We start from the raw sequence: 15,302 nt of genomic DNA, 5'->3' as shown, positions 1-15,302 counted from the left end.
GATTTGAATTTTGGGGTGATCATTGTTAGATACCAAATTGTTGGAAACGTATTTTGTCAGTGTTGTGATAGCAATCTTGAATTCAGGCACACCATCACATACAAAACAGACTGCTGGTATCCTTACCTCTCAGAATTATATTTTTGGACAAAGTTACTGCATGCAAAAACTGTTTACCCACAGAGAGTGATACATCTGCCCAAGATGGCGGACGTCAATGCGGAAGTGCCGTGTGCCGTGGTAATATTCAGCGGCAAGAGAAAATCTGGCAAAGATTTCGTGACCGACCTCCTTCAAAGAAGGTGATTCAAGCACTGTCAGCTTCGAGCCATTGTTGTTGTCTTCCTTCCGTTCAAAGTCTAGTTTTTCACTATTTGCAAGGCATGGTCACTGTTGATTGAGATCACACCATTGATCATACGAAATGTTTGTTGACTTTTCTGTAACGTTTCTGTTTCCAGGGTTGGCGAAGACAATTGCGAGCTCATGCGGTTATCAGGTCCACTGAAATCTCAGTACGCAAAGGTAAATACAGAAGAAGCTCACTGTTGTACAATTTTCATCGTGTGTTCATCGTGAAAATATCAACGAATATGTTCATAACAAAGGTCATATTTTCATTGACATTGCTTGTAACATTATTTGTATATTATTCTTATGTTGTTTTCGTGGCTGTATTTTTAATATGTGTGCCCAGGGATATCTGTAAAACAGATATGCAGATCTTAGATATACCAAGGAGGTTCAAAAAGTCTTTTTAAAACCTCCTTGGATATACACTGGCTATATAAATGAACTTGATACCATTTTGCTGATCAAGTCGACTTTTCAGTGCATAGGAACTATATATAATACTAGTATAAGATTTAGTTGGACAGTGTCTATTTGAGATCAGTTGTTGACATATGGCAAGAAAATAGGCACATTTTTCATGGGAAGGAATTAGCCATTTTTGAGTGCTCTCATAACTTAATTCCTTTTTATTCAGGAACATGACCTCAATCTTCAACGTCTCCTGGATGCCTCAGAGTACAAGGAGACCTACAGGTTAGACATGATCAGATGGGGAGAGGAGAGGAGAAACCAGGACCCAGGGTACTTCTGTCGCCTAGCAACAAGATGCCCCGGAGCACAAAAACCTGTCTGGATCATAACGGATGCCAGGAGAAAGACAGATATTCAGTACTTCAGGGAAAAGTATGCGACTCGTGCTATCAGTGTTAGGGTGGAGGCTCAGGAGGAAGTAAGGAGAAAACGAGGATGGGTATTCACATCAGGTGGGTACATTGCCTGACATTTCAAAGATGTAACCTGGTACCATTCTGATGGGTCTCTATGTAGTTTGTCCTCCCTTTCTTCTAATATTATGGCAAATATTATTGTAACAACATTCCTTTGCCAAGGAAAGTAAAAAAGATAACAAGAATTCTGTCATCTTTTGTTGCAGGAGTTGATGATGCTGAGTCTGAATGTGACCTGGATTTGGGAGTGACGTGGGATGTTGTCATCACCAACAATGGAGAACATGCAGAACTCATGGAACAGCTTGATAAACTTGTATATACCATCAGAGAGAAACAATCAAAACAGTAACCTCAGGAAGAAGCAGAAATTCATGTTAAAATACCTGGTGCATTGTTGGAACTACATGTGGTCATTTCTCAATAAATTGATACCATTCTGCAGTAATTGTATGCACAATTGCATGTGAACTTCTATGACCTGTATTCTGAGAGTTTCAAACAATGTGCAATCGTGCCATAGGTTGTTCTCACATAACTATCTTCATGGTGCAGTTTAAATGCTACAATTACTTAGCTGTCATTCATCATCAGTTGCTAGCTGAGAAAACTAGGTTGCTTTATCTGTTCAATGTTTTCACCGTTTTGATATCAGTCTAATCACAGGTTCATAAATCAGAGGCATGAGAGGACCACACAAGTCTTTGTATTCAGACCATAGGAGACTTTATTAAAGATAGATTGACCTCATGACATGAAGTAGATATGATGATTGTGACATTTTCTGATGCCACTGTTTTCCCAACAGCCTGTTGGCTGAATAGCAGTGAATGTTGACTTAGACTGAATAAATAATTAGGTCTCAAGCTATGAAACAGAAATTTACTTGGGAAGTTAAGCAATTTGATTTTAATCTAATCTATAGTCTACACAACATTACAGTCTAATGTATTTTACAACCTTATTTCCATCTATGATATGACAAATGATATCATAGCTCTAAAAGGGCTTTTGGAACAGAATTTCTTCAACAAAAGACACTCAAATCTGACTTAGTCCTCTGAAATGAAATATTCTGAAATGGCCTTCAACAATGCTAGTCTCCAGATTACAATATAGCAGCAAGAGCAGATACATTTCAACATTACACATCAGTTACACACTTTGCCAATGCTAAACCAGCAGAAAATACACATTTGCAATAAGACCATGTGACTGTCATGTTGCATAGGGTGGGTTGCATCAATTCATCTTGCAGAATGCCTGATATGTCCTGACTTTTAGGGCTACTTCTTCAATTGTTAGGAACATATGTACGACCTCAAGAGTCTGCCATGTTACATGTAGCATATTATCGGAATGTATTGTCAAAGGGGAGACATAGATGGTACATGTACTTGTCTATGTTACTAAACCTTATCCCTGCTTTCTTCTGTGACCAACACAAGATTGTGTAATGACTCCATAGCATGGGAAAAGCAACTCACTTGACCATTACAGTGGACACATTATTGAGACAAAAGTATTTTGCTAATGCAGGAAGAAGTCTGCTTTCTGTTCAAACATTACAAATGGATTGTGTGATGATGATGATTATAGCTTGGATAAATTACATCAAATACAACAGGAGTACAATATCTTGCATTGTTAAAGTAGTTACATTCTAAAAAATCCTCAATTCAAAAACAAATGATGCAAATAAATGACAGAGCCATTTCCTTTCCTACTGCAGGTATGAGGGAATCTGGGTAAACCCCAATTCCATGGTCCATCTCTAAAACATGCAGTATAATCTATATTCCCTTTTTATGCAGATGTTGTCACTGCTCATCACTGTCAGAAAGTCCTTCAATTTCCTCCTCATCACCACCCATTGCACGCCAGAAGGAAATGGCCACCTGGAACACAATACAGACAAGCTTAGTATTCTTTCTCATCATCCGTTTCAGCCAGAGAAAAAATTAACCATACTGTCTGACATGAGCAGATCTCAAGAGACAATGGCAGGGTCAAAGCACCATGTAAAGAAGAAATACAAACATTGCCCACCTTTTCAGCATACGCTTTTCTGTCTTGATCTGGAAGATTGGCAGCCTTATCTGATGATGAACAGACAAAAACTCATATTCATAAGTTATTTTCCTGAAGCTTTTAACTTTGATTCTACCAAGAACTTTGTGGATACATGCTCACAAGATGATAACACCACAATGGTAGGAGGACATTTTAAAAATGGTGACTCAGAGGTAACATTACAGACTGCAATGCCAACCTTTCATGTCCTTCATCCTGTCAAACATGGCCTCGAAAGACTCTCCTCCTGGGTCCTCATTGGCTAAGCCACTGATGATTGACATGTCCTCTCCAACAAGTTTATCTGGAAGGACAGTGAAACATGAAGCAGTTCCAACCTTTACTCTGTAAGTCTGTATGCCTGTTCATGTATATCAGCTATCTTTGAACTTGGAGCTGTGTTAACAGTGGTGTTGTCTATCAGCTACCCTTGACCTTCAAACCCAGATTACAATGAAGTCCTCTGTCATGTCTGTCAAGTTGAGTTACAAGGACCTTATTTTTCCTCCCCTAGGAAGATGATTGTTGGTGTGTGTTATTGAATACCATGTAGAGAATGAGAAAAAAGGCCATTCTCTGGCAGTTTGAGCCAATATTTTCTTGTGTCACACTGGTCAAAAATAAAACATTCATAGAAACAAGTACAAAAGCTTGGCTGATAAATGGTGAATGATTGGTTGGTTGGTTGGTGATCAAGCTGACTGCAATATACTTGACATTTAATACATGATACACTAAAAATGCACTGTTAACAGTAACCAGTACCTATTCTTTCTTCTCTAGTAGCTTGTTTCTTCTTTGGTGATTTCTTACTACTGCTGCTATTCTGGACCTGGGTACTTCCTCCTGTTGCCCCCTGGACCACCTGGGGACACAGGAGTGTATTGGTGCCACAGCTTGCAGTTAAGCCCTACAGCTAACACTTTGTAATACAACATGACATTCTTTAAAATTTTCAAAGTCTGAACTATAATTCACTCTGCATCACAGTTTGCTCTGTGCATTGTCTGCAATGCCTCCAAACCCTAAAAGCATGAAGCTTTGACTATGTGGTGTGGTTGCCATTAATGTCCAACAGTGCTGTGCTGCAATGTCTGTTGCAATGCCAAGTTGTTAATGTGCAAAACCTATTCTCTTAAAGCCAAGTAATAGTGTTCCAAGCTGAACCACCTCTGATTTTGCTCACCTGTGTGCCATTCTCTGCCCCCTCTGGCTCCCCCCTACTCTCTGTCTCCTCCTCCCCCTCAGCATCCCCCCTGCCTGCCTGCTGGTCCTCCCGTTCATGCAGGAGGGCCATTAGTCTGGACACATTGTCAGAACTGGTGTCTGAAAGGGAACCATTCATAGGTCAGTTACTGATCTTTCACCAGATAGGAAGTGAACACAAACCTTGGAAATGGACCGTTCCAGATCAAACGCATCGAATCCTATTTCGAATCCCTGTTCTATTTCGAACACCTCCGTCAAAGTCAGCGCGGGAAATCTAAAAGCAGCAAACTGAGTTGATGTCTGCTTGATAAAAACTGCTTGTTTTACATTTGAAACTGAATTTGTGACATTGCATGCACTTTCAAGTTGATCAAGGACGTTCTGTTATTCTTCCATTTGTTCATAAGCTATAATTATTGTTTATGTCCGTGTTTGCGTGCTTATTTTTCTACTTGTACCACAAATCCCCTATAAGTTGCGCCCTCCCTCGTGAGTCCCCGTGAGTTTTTATTTCCCATTTCGTTTTTTTCCAAAGCTTGTATGCAGCTGTGATGCATGCAGCAAATGCCACGGAAAACCTGTAATAGATAAACGTCGTACTCTGTTTCACACATGTATCAGATGTTAGTCAGCAACCGGGCACTCTTGTCCACCTAACGTGTGATGTCATGCGGCCAATCCCGCATCTGTATTGAGCGAAAACATTTTACTCTCACTGAAACTACCTCTGTCCCCTCCTAAAATAATTCTACTCTGCGGATGTACCGTTCAACAAATATAGCTCAACCAATTTTTTTGTCTCCTGGGAGAGTTTTCTGCTGCCGAAAAATCGACCGTAAAGTTGGGCTGCAAATCTAACATTCTGGCGGCGGCAGTCGGTGCAGCCCTTCCCGCACTGATTTTGACGGAGGTGTTCGAGTTGCTAGGGTGTTGCTAAGGGGGGCGTGGCTTATGAAACGGTCCATTAGGTTTGAGAACACTGACAAGTACTTTTCCCATATTCATCTATGTACCGGATTAAGTTATGATTCAGACAAAAACAGTATTTGCCTACTGATAATCCTGGAGAAACCAGACGGAGGGGAGCAAGGGGCCAGTACCTGGCCTGAGCACATAGGCAAGTAGGCAATCCACAAAGATTAGATATGTATAGATAAAGGACAGAAAGGTAGCTATCACAAGCATAACAAAATTCATAGATCCAAAACATAGGGACTCAAATATGCAAATCAAAAAGTAACATTATCCTGGTTAAACTCGAAGTGAAGAGAATGAAAGACTCTACCTTTAAGCTCGAGGTTTGGCCAGGTGTGTGCATGGAGAGCTGATACTATCCTCTTCACCCCCACTGGATCAGGATAAAAACTATCTGGAGAGAAACAAAGTAGTAATTATTGTTTCAACAAAAAACATGGTTGTTTCAGCTAATCAGGTTAGATGATTGAGCCTTGGAAAATCTGTCTTGTTTGTGAAGAAGAGAATTTGCACCAATGCCTTGATTGATATACATGGCATTTTGTACCTGAAAATTGCATTCAAAGGAACACATCCTTCCAATAAAGGCCATTAGAATTTTGATGAGGCACCAAGGTAGTCTGTATAAGAACTCAGACCTGAAAATTACTCTTCAATACAAGGCAACACTGGTGTTCCTCCTTTGTACTCAAAAGCCATTTAGGCCACACCGTCTTAATTCTATGGATGACATCCTCCGAAAACCCCAAAATCAGTGCGCGCAGCGAATAAAAAAAAATTCCAGCAAAAATAAAAATGCCTCTAAACCACAAGGATACAAAGCTGGTATTGTGAATTTGCAGCAGTACATAGCAACGTATACAAGAAGCCAGCGCATACTGGCTTTTTGCAGAATTTATAAATCGGCACTATACGCATGTACTGAGTTCTTGAGTCCTGGAGCTTCTGTGGCCTGGGTGCCATCCTCAAGAGTTACCATCAGCTCCATATTGTTGCTAAGTACTATGGACTACCCAGGCTAGTACAGCCTCGGAGGACGTGATCTTTTTTTTTAGAACAGGCAAAAATCAATGCGTGCGCGGATGTCATCCATAAAATTAAATCGGTGTGTCCTTATCCTGACTAGATTATATTACTATATATTGAACGGAACCATTGCACCATTTCTTAGTCATTAAAACCTTTCATAAACTTCCACTGGAAGATAAAGAAAGATGCATTTTATTTATGTACAAAGCTGAGGTACCTTCCACATCTTCCTCATCCCTGTCTTGTGATTCTTGCAGCTCTACCAACTCAAACCCATTCTCTATGCACCACGTGAAAACATCTTCTCTTGTCAACACTGCTGCAGAACAATAGGTTTTAAGACAAACATCAACAGAGCATAGACTTAGGACATTGTATTGTATGAAGCCATACAGTGAATCTACCATTATCTTTTAGATATTACATGTGAATCACTATGGAAACACTACTAGTATCTGTACTTAGTAGGTGCTTCAACTATGGCTTTTTAAAATGGAGGTAAAGAATTTCTAAACACTCTATCATGCAATGAGTTTCAATTCAGTAAGTAAAAGCATCATGAGTATCTAACAATCTTCCATACACCTCCAGTATATCACAATATTACTCGCCTTTAACTGCAAATTATGGTTAGACTTTCTTAATTTGTTGTATCACTGTTCAGTGCTAAGCCCTTTCCATCATTGCTTGGAACATGATCTAGGCTGCTTGCTGGCTACCTGGTGTTTACCTCCTTCTTGTTCCAGCAGCCCACAGGTCAGCAGTTTCACATCCACGTCCAGGTGAGTCAGGAAGGGCAGCCACTGCTTCACCGACTCAAAACTAGCAGCCTTTAAAGGAAACAAAGGACTGCTTGTAACACTACTCACTTTAAAACGAGTCTGTTGGTTGCATTTGTTATCAGGACTTTAAAATGTATCATGAATTACGGCAGCCTTGGGATGACATCTTGAGATCACAAATGTCTGTGGCATATTTATCTGTTGAATGAGGTTTGCTACAAATGTAGGGTGATTTGTCAAGTATAGAGCTATGGTCAAATTTGCTTGTCCAATGTCAATTATAAAATGTACTTCTCAAATATAACTCCATTACACAACTACAATTTACAATTAGCTTGACTGTTATTATAACTGTTATAGTATCTGTACGTAATCAAATCTGAAAGGACTACATGGACTAATGTTGCATATCACCTTCTGACTCTAATGATTTTCTGTAGAGATTTGCTGGAATGTAAGGACTTACAGCATAAGTTAGCAACACAGTAGAAACGGAATAAATACACAACATATCCACAGAATTTGCAAAAGAAGTTTATTCGTTTTGTATTCAGCAGGAGATTCTTTCGTAGCCAAGTTCATATTGACATAGGAACAGCAACAAGCAGCCAGAATTTCTTATTTGTGTCATTACATAGAACCTACACTTTTACCAATTTCACCTTCATTTTCTTTTTCTTGAATAAACTGCAGATTAACTGGTCATACACTCAAGAGTGCCTGTCTTACTTTTTAAGCAACAGAAAACTTGTCTAGATAGCTACATACAAATCAACCACTTCTAATACCTGCTAACAGTATCTTATTTACCAAATACACATATCTACAGCTGAATCATGGCATCCATTTTTCACCATTGCATACTGCTGCTTTATGGATGGAAGGTTCTAAAGGCAGCAAGATGCAACAGTTGAAACATGGATGAGGGATCAGGCTTCCTTCAACCAAGTCACTGGGATGCTAGCCTAGGGGATACTGGGAAGGGTAAAACAAAGCAGAGAACATCAAAGTAACACAGGAAAATAAAGCACAGCTGAATAGTAACATAGCCTCTTCACTGTTCTCAATATGTTTATTGTACTTACGCGTTGTTCAATTCAATTACTACAAAACAGTTACACTTTTTTACCTTTGTTTGAAATTTAACATTTTTTAAAAAATAATCAGGTGCAGTGGGTACAAAAATTAACTATTCCTGTCATGTGTATTTGTTTTACTTTGACGTCAAATTTCCGAATCTTAACAAAACAAAGATCAAACCTGTAGTACAATGGACCGAGTCCTTGGTAAACACTGCTCTCTGTTTGTGATGTTAGAATGCTCTAGTCTGCCACAGCAAACATTATTCAGGTCTGCCTGTTTGCCTACTGTTGAAGCCAGAAAACTTCCTCAATCACATTTCCTTGAGTATCCACATTTTGTGCTTGACAAAAAAAGGCAACTAAATGCTCTTCATTTTTTTTTTTGGTCATAACTTATTAGAAACCCAAAACCACCTTACCACCCATCCCACTGGAATAAGAGCAGCTAATGTACAATAAGGCTTAGTGGTGTAGCACCCTACAAGCAGTGAGGTCGTCATGGTTACTGTTTACACACACCTGTTTGTAGTGGTGATGCCCCTTCTGCTATGTGCTAACATGAACCATGTACACATTTCTTCACCACTTCCACTAAATCAGTGGGTGTTTTAGTACTAGGAATACATTAACAGTGAACCATGCCAGGAAATTTGTTGGCAGCCCTGCCAAGACAGGCTTACAATGTTACCCAAAATGTCAAAGGTGAGGTATTTTTGCTGGAATGGTTCCAGTAGAGGACCAAACAGAAGGAAAAGAGACAGATTTGAGCTCCTTCACCCAGAAACCACCCTGCCATGGAAATTACAATCTGTAGAATAACTGGTCATGACCAGCACAAAAAAACACCACCACCTGCACAAAATAAGTGGCATTGCTCTTTTTTCATATTTCACAATCATCACTTATCTTAACAGACATATTGTGTATCTGTAACTAAAATGTAACTCAAACCTGGAATAGTTTCCATAATACATTCTGATGTCATGAGTTATACTGCCCTGGGGGCCCAGATAAAACCAAATGCAGATCACTGCGGCTTGACTTCTCAACATACATCAAATTGTTCCATGTCAGACCCTATTAGTAAGGAATTTGGCATGTCAAGGTTGCCGTATCTCCGTGACCATCTTGAAATTTTTTGTCAGCCACTTCTTTTTACACTCTCCAAGATGGGTGATAGGTCTCGTTTGAGACTCACTGAGTGCATTGGCATTCAAGTGACATACTGCACTGTGAAGATATTAAAACTTGTGACATATTTTTTGTCGCTTCCAATGACACCACTTCCCCACTGTATTCCTGTCCTCCACAACACACCTCTTACATGTCAGTTTTGTACGTAGACATACTCTTCTGATCAATGGTAAAAAAAAATAATTCATCAACTTACCTAAATGTCAGATTCCTGGCTTTGTTCAAAATAATAAATTACAAACCACTTAGATTTACTGAAAAAAAATTTTGATGAGCAATGCTTAATTCATATTGGCAAGGAAATATTTTCTGGAAATCCTTCACCATCATTAATCTCAGCCCTCTTAAAATGCAGGCAGTGTCCTCCCCATTTACGTGTTTCCTTCCTCTTTCCCCTGAGTGTGGTAAGAAGATACCATCCTCTATTCACACAACTTTGCTGTGACAAGTTAATTACACAATGCAGCTGAACAGAACAACTAACACTATTTGTAATACTGTACAATTATAACATCCCGCAGGAAACTGGCTTTATCGTTCACACATAATGAGCAGAGTACTAATAATAAGTAGCGGTACAATCGATATTGTTTCATCAAAGGGTGGTTTACATACCAGGTCTACTTCAGGCAAGTGGATGTAATTGACATAATTACATGTGATGGGCTAACCAGTATTGGTGATTATTCTTGTGTTTGTAGGCAGAGTGATTGATAGTCTCATAATAATATGCAGAGCTGCAATCAATATTGTTTCACGAAATGGTTCATTTTTCATACTATAGCTTCAATAGATTGACAGTGTTGGACAAAATTCCATCCAATTGGTTGATGATACTGATCCGTATTATTTCTTGTGTTTGTAGTTTTTACCGTACAACCCTCACCACTGCACACTGCTGCTTGGTGGTTTATATTCCCCAAGGCAGCAGGATGCAGCAGTCAGGGGCGCCGGCACCAGCCGCTTCCTCCTCATTGGCAGGAAGGAGCGACCATGACATCATCCCTGGTAATCAAATCCATGTTTTCCCTACCTGGCTGTGTTCATGAATGAGGCGATGCAGGGAAATTGCATTAGACCCAGGAATGGGGCTGGTGACAACAACCATGATCATGTGCTGGTCAGAACTGGGGCAGTATCTGTAATAACTGTACAACTGCAACCTCTGCATATGTTTGGACAACCGACCAAGCATGGCACATTGACAAGATTGCCTACAGATGCTATTCCATCCTAACCCTTTTTACTGGCTACCTGGTAAGGACATATACTGCTCTAGCCCCGATGACCATATTTGGTCACACCTAAGGACCCAATCAAAACACGGTCACAGCTGGATGTGATGTAATAGCATTATAAAGGAGCATACCATGGGTAATCATAGGGGTTTTTGAATAGAAAATGAAAAGAAAAATGTAAAAAAAAATTGTACAAGCATTTAAATTATGATAACAAAAAAATGCACTGCAAAGCGCCATGTAAAAATGCAATCAATTAGGAAGAAAATAGATAGTATCATGGTGAGAAAAAAACTGTAGACCATTTTACCCTACTCAGTGGATGGATGGTTCCTCGATCTGCATTACCACTGGATGACACAACACATATGGTGCCTTTAATTGACACAGCTTTGTTTGGCAGAGATGACTTATCTTGGGGAGTATCTTCTGTCTTTACTCCTTACAAACCTACTATTTCTGCTTATAAGCAACAACCTTTGATGTAAAATATGTGGTAAAACAACAATTGTTGGTATCTGGATGAACATCTGGCTCTAGTGACCAAACAGTCCCCAAAACTGTGACATGGAAACTGCAGCTGTTCTCTTCTTGTGATCACAAATAACCTGGCTGGGAAACCAACACCATGTTTTGTTTGAAACTAAGGAATCAAAGACCAGGCGATGGGACTGCAGGCCATACTAAAATACAATGTCTGCTCCAATGTACAGATTCTTGCCTCCAAAAGTGCAAGTATATATCACATATTTCACTTTTTTTTCATTTTTGAGACATGTTTACATGGATGGCTTGCACTACAGACAAATAACATGCAAAGTCAAGGGTGATAACATAATGTTCAGCAGAATGCATACAATGTAACAGTGACAGAACATCAATACAAGTATGCAAATCAGGAACAAGGCTGAGGATTCAGTCATTAGTCAAGCTGTTATTCTGAACCTGTTACAAAAAAACAACTGTTAGCAACAACCAGTTGTCGGGATTTCATGGAAGAGCATAGAATAAAAACATAAAATCAACACAAACAAACATACTTGATGACTTCTACACAAAGAGTGCATTAGAGTAAAACTTGCAAACTCAGGTGACACAGCAACAACATTTGGTTACAGTGCTTAAACTTACAGAGAATGACAGAATTATAATAACTCAGTCTTTCTAATTCATTGCTATATACATGAATCATTGATTTTACCGACTTCAGATTTTCTTTTTCTCAGTATAAAACCTCAGCATAATTGCCTGTAGGTAAACATGCCAATTGTTTGTTGATGGAGACCAGTCTGTGTGGCTAGTTTATTTGTTCATCAAATCCATCAAAACCATTCTGAGGGTTGTTGTAGCAACATTTTAAATACCCTTTAGTTTTACATGACTCAATATGGCTGGGACATGAAGAGCTAAGGGTGAAAAATCTGGTCAATGAGATGACCTACTAGTACTACCTTCTACAAATTGTTATGGAATACAGTACAGTACAGAATTACAATGGCAACAATGTGCAACTAGGTCTGTTGGCACCCACAGAGAGTTTCAAAAAAAGGTTTATCCCCCTCAAATGACTGTTTAGTGAGCCCCACACCTCAGGGTTCTAGCTAGCGCTAAGTAGCGTCGGGGCCCGCGACGCTAAAATTTTGACCCGCTACGCCAATTTTCCCCCGCTACGCTAATTTTCAGTACAACGTAGCGGCATTGTGACTGCATTTCTTTGTTCAAAAATGCCAGATCAAATGTGAAAAATGTTTTTTTTAGCAAAGTAACGCACGTGGCGGCCCTCCCAGGAGAATGGGGCGTGCCTAGGCGGGGCCTTGGCTTCTTTACAACTTGTGTTGCCGCCCTTCTGTGAGTGACAGCGGCAGTCTCTTGACGCCCAGACACTGGCGTCAGGGTGTCTAGCCCAGTCTGTAGAAGGGATGTTCCGCCCCCTTCATAGTGTCGGCTTTCCCTCTGGGACGCTATATATGGGCTGGCCTATTTAACAATTCCCACGCCACGATGTATGTAGCACAAATATGTTTCCTCCCGTGTTCAACAGATCTCTCCTTGTAACTCTGGACATAAACACCTTCCACTAAATTGCATTAATTCTATATCTTGCCAAGGTGAAAAAAATACAAAGAGTTACAATGTACTTAGTCACCAGCCTAATAATTAAAGTGCTTTACAGTTCCAGCCGGCTCCCGAAAAGGGGAGGGGCCTCTAAAGCCCACAGCGGCAAACTTGCGTTGGTTGAAAATTTGCCACTTTAGTAAACTAAACAAGGGAGTTCACCCCTTGGATCCGTTCATAGTTTAAACAAGTAAATACAAATTATTGCTCTCTTGTCAAATTTTTGCCGTTTTTCTTTAAGGGCGTTTGTGATCTTTGTGACACACGTGGGTTTTCCTGCCACATATGCGTCAGTGCTGGTGCCATGCCGATTTCATGCTCTTAGCTACTGTGCGATCTATGTCGACATACTGGGTGTGCCTGGAATCATGTCAGCATCAAAGCTTGGCAATAACAACAAAGCCACGTGTTGAATCACGTCAAATTTTGGCCCAGTTTTGCAGAACAGAAATGGCACAAAGGAGATTAAAAGTGCCTCATAATGAGACACTATTAGCAGGCAAAACAGACGTATTTCCTATATTATTTATAGTTACTTTTTTTGCATGTAGAATATTACAACTTTGCACACCAGATGCTATGTTTAACATTTAATTTATCTCAGAGTCTGTTCTTGGTTGTGTCTGATTTGGAGTATCTTCTGTATTTTGTGAAGATTCCAAGCTGCAAAAATATAAAAATTACTAATCAAGGATACATTGTACATACCTTAGAAATGACATTTGTTCCCTTTGGGTATCCCTCAAATGGCTGCTTTTTAAGCTTAAATTTTTAAAAGCTCCGCACCGCGGAAGGGGGGGACATCCCCCCTTCCGCCCCATCCACCCTCTCGGTCGCTTCGCTCCCTCGACGTGCGTCAGGTACCACTACGCTAAAATAAAATCCTAGCTAGAACCCTGCACCTGCTGAGTTTGTAAATAAAAAGTTGGTAAAGAATTTTAGCACTGTAACACCCATCACTCAATGTATATGCAGATTTTTAAAGCAGTTGGAATGGCAAGACAGATGACAAGTTACCTGGCGTAAGTGCAGTAACACACTGACAAAGAGGAGCCTTGGGGTTATAGAGGGCAACCTTAGTCTTGAGGCAAATGGAAATGCTGCCCTGACTGCTGATTATATGTGCGGTCACACACTGATGACTATCTCTTCAAGTGTTGGCATGTAGAATTTCTGCTCCTATTCTTTTCCTTTGAAGTTCAGTTTTTAGATGCAACGACATTTCAAATTTACAATTACATCTTACCTTCTTGACTAACATTTACAACACTGCATTGATAAAAAAATATCTCGTTAAGAATTTGTTTCAAACAGTGGACAGAAAATATACCTCCTTGCTGTCGAAGTGTAAAATCACTGCCTGCAGAGCTTCTGCAAACTCAGCGTTGCCGATGGTTTTCTCCAGGGCGATACAAATGTGTACGTTAGCGGTGTAGTATTTGTTGTCAATCGTCCAGGGAAAACCCGTCATTTTCTCCACAATAGCCACACCGGGAGGCAGATCATCCTTCCCAATTATTTCTGTAAGAAGGAAATAATGACTGTCAGTGATTTGAACCGGGGTGGGAAGGGGGTAAGTGTACCGTTACAGACGCGGAACGCAAGAGTGGGCACGGCAACATCCGCCAGCCCGGTTCCCGCTCCTAACAGCGGGATTTTCAACAAGCCCGCGCGCGGTTTTCTGCGAATTCAAACACAGAAGCCTTGGTTTGCCTCCGAATTTGCGGAGCCAGGAATGCTCCCTACCGCCGTGAACTGCACTTAAAACTGGTGACAACAAAGTGGTAAGGCACATGGTCAGTTTCGGGCGGTCAAATCTTCGACTATTTGGCCTTGCTGCGCTTGAATGGGCGGGCCGAGCTGACCATTTGAAAAATTGACAAAGCTGACATGATCAAAACATTGATAAAGGGGCCGCTCTCGTCCCGTTATGGTAAAATTAGGATTGAAGATCACTCGAATGTAACATCTTTACATGAAAGGATAAACTAACTCCTTCTGTAAATAGTTTAAATCGTCGTACTTACGTTTCACGAGGCCTTCGGCCTGAAAATTGGGGGTACAGCTTGCTATCAACACCAAAGGAGTGGACGCCATTTTTGCCTCCCTAAGAGTGACCTCAAGATAAACAACTTTCTGTTTGTTACACTCGATCCCATTGGTTGTGATCCTCTGCTACGGTTATAAAAAGCAGGGCATGTTCGCGTACAACTGGAAATAATACAAAGTTCGCGTAAAAATGTCATTTGAGGCGGATTTTTTGTGCCCCTGCTCCCTTTGTTTTTCTCGTTCCGCGTCCCGCGCGAGAATGAGCCAACCAGAGGGGCCGTTACTACAGGGAAATTCTGTCAAAACCCAATCAGC

The 15,302-nt window shown here is 40.4% G+C and overlaps 2 protein-coding genes across 3 annotated transcripts; one reads left to right on the top strand and one right to left on the bottom strand.

Annotated features, from left to right (window-relative positions):
• Positions 1 to 53: 53 nt before the first annotated feature.
• On the top strand, positions 54 to 1,831 carry LOC109471837 (phosphomevalonate kinase-like). The gene is made up of 4 exons (XM_019771218.1): positions 54 to 302; positions 462 to 525; positions 989 to 1,277; positions 1,448 to 1,831. Exons 1-4 carry the CDS (start codon positions 205 to 207, stop codon positions 1,591 to 1,593), a joined length of 597 nt encoding a protein of 198 aa, XP_019626777.1. The 5' UTR covers positions 54 to 204; the 3' UTR covers positions 1,594 to 1,831.
• A 113-nt stretch (positions 1,832 to 1,944) lies between these two features.
• On the bottom strand, positions 1,945 to 15,281 carry LOC109471831 (alpha- and gamma-adaptin-binding protein p34-like). 2 transcript variants are annotated; one of them, XM_019771210.1, is made up of 10 exons: positions 14,966 to 15,281; positions 14,269 to 14,459; positions 7,258 to 7,357; positions 6,745 to 6,843; positions 5,809 to 5,892; positions 4,501 to 4,640; positions 4,080 to 4,179; positions 3,514 to 3,618; positions 3,291 to 3,340; positions 1,945 to 3,139 (listed from the first exon to the last, which is right to left on the bottom strand). In XM_019771210.1, exons 1-10 carry the CDS (start codon positions 15,033 to 15,035, stop codon positions 3,062 to 3,064), a joined length of 1,017 nt encoding a protein of 338 aa, XP_019626769.1. In that variant the 5' UTR covers positions 15,036 to 15,281; the 3' UTR covers positions 1,945 to 3,061. The 2 variants fall into 2 exon arrangements, with proteins under 2 accessions (XP_019626769.1, XP_019626768.1); XM_019771209.1 differs by having other exon boundaries at positions 6,745 to 6,846; positions 14,966 to 15,278.
• Between the last annotated feature and the right edge of the window lie 21 nt (positions 15,282 to 15,302).

This window comes from Branchiostoma belcheri, unplaced genomic scaffold, assembly GCF_001625305.1.
Source record: "Branchiostoma belcheri isolate BF01 breed outbred unplaced genomic scaffold, Haploidv18h27 scaffold26, whole genome shotgun sequence".
Classification (NCBI taxonomy): Eukaryota; Metazoa; Chordata; class Leptocardii; order Amphioxiformes; family Branchiostomatidae; genus Branchiostoma; species Branchiostoma belcheri.
This window is presented reverse-complemented; position numbering and strand designations above follow the sequence as displayed.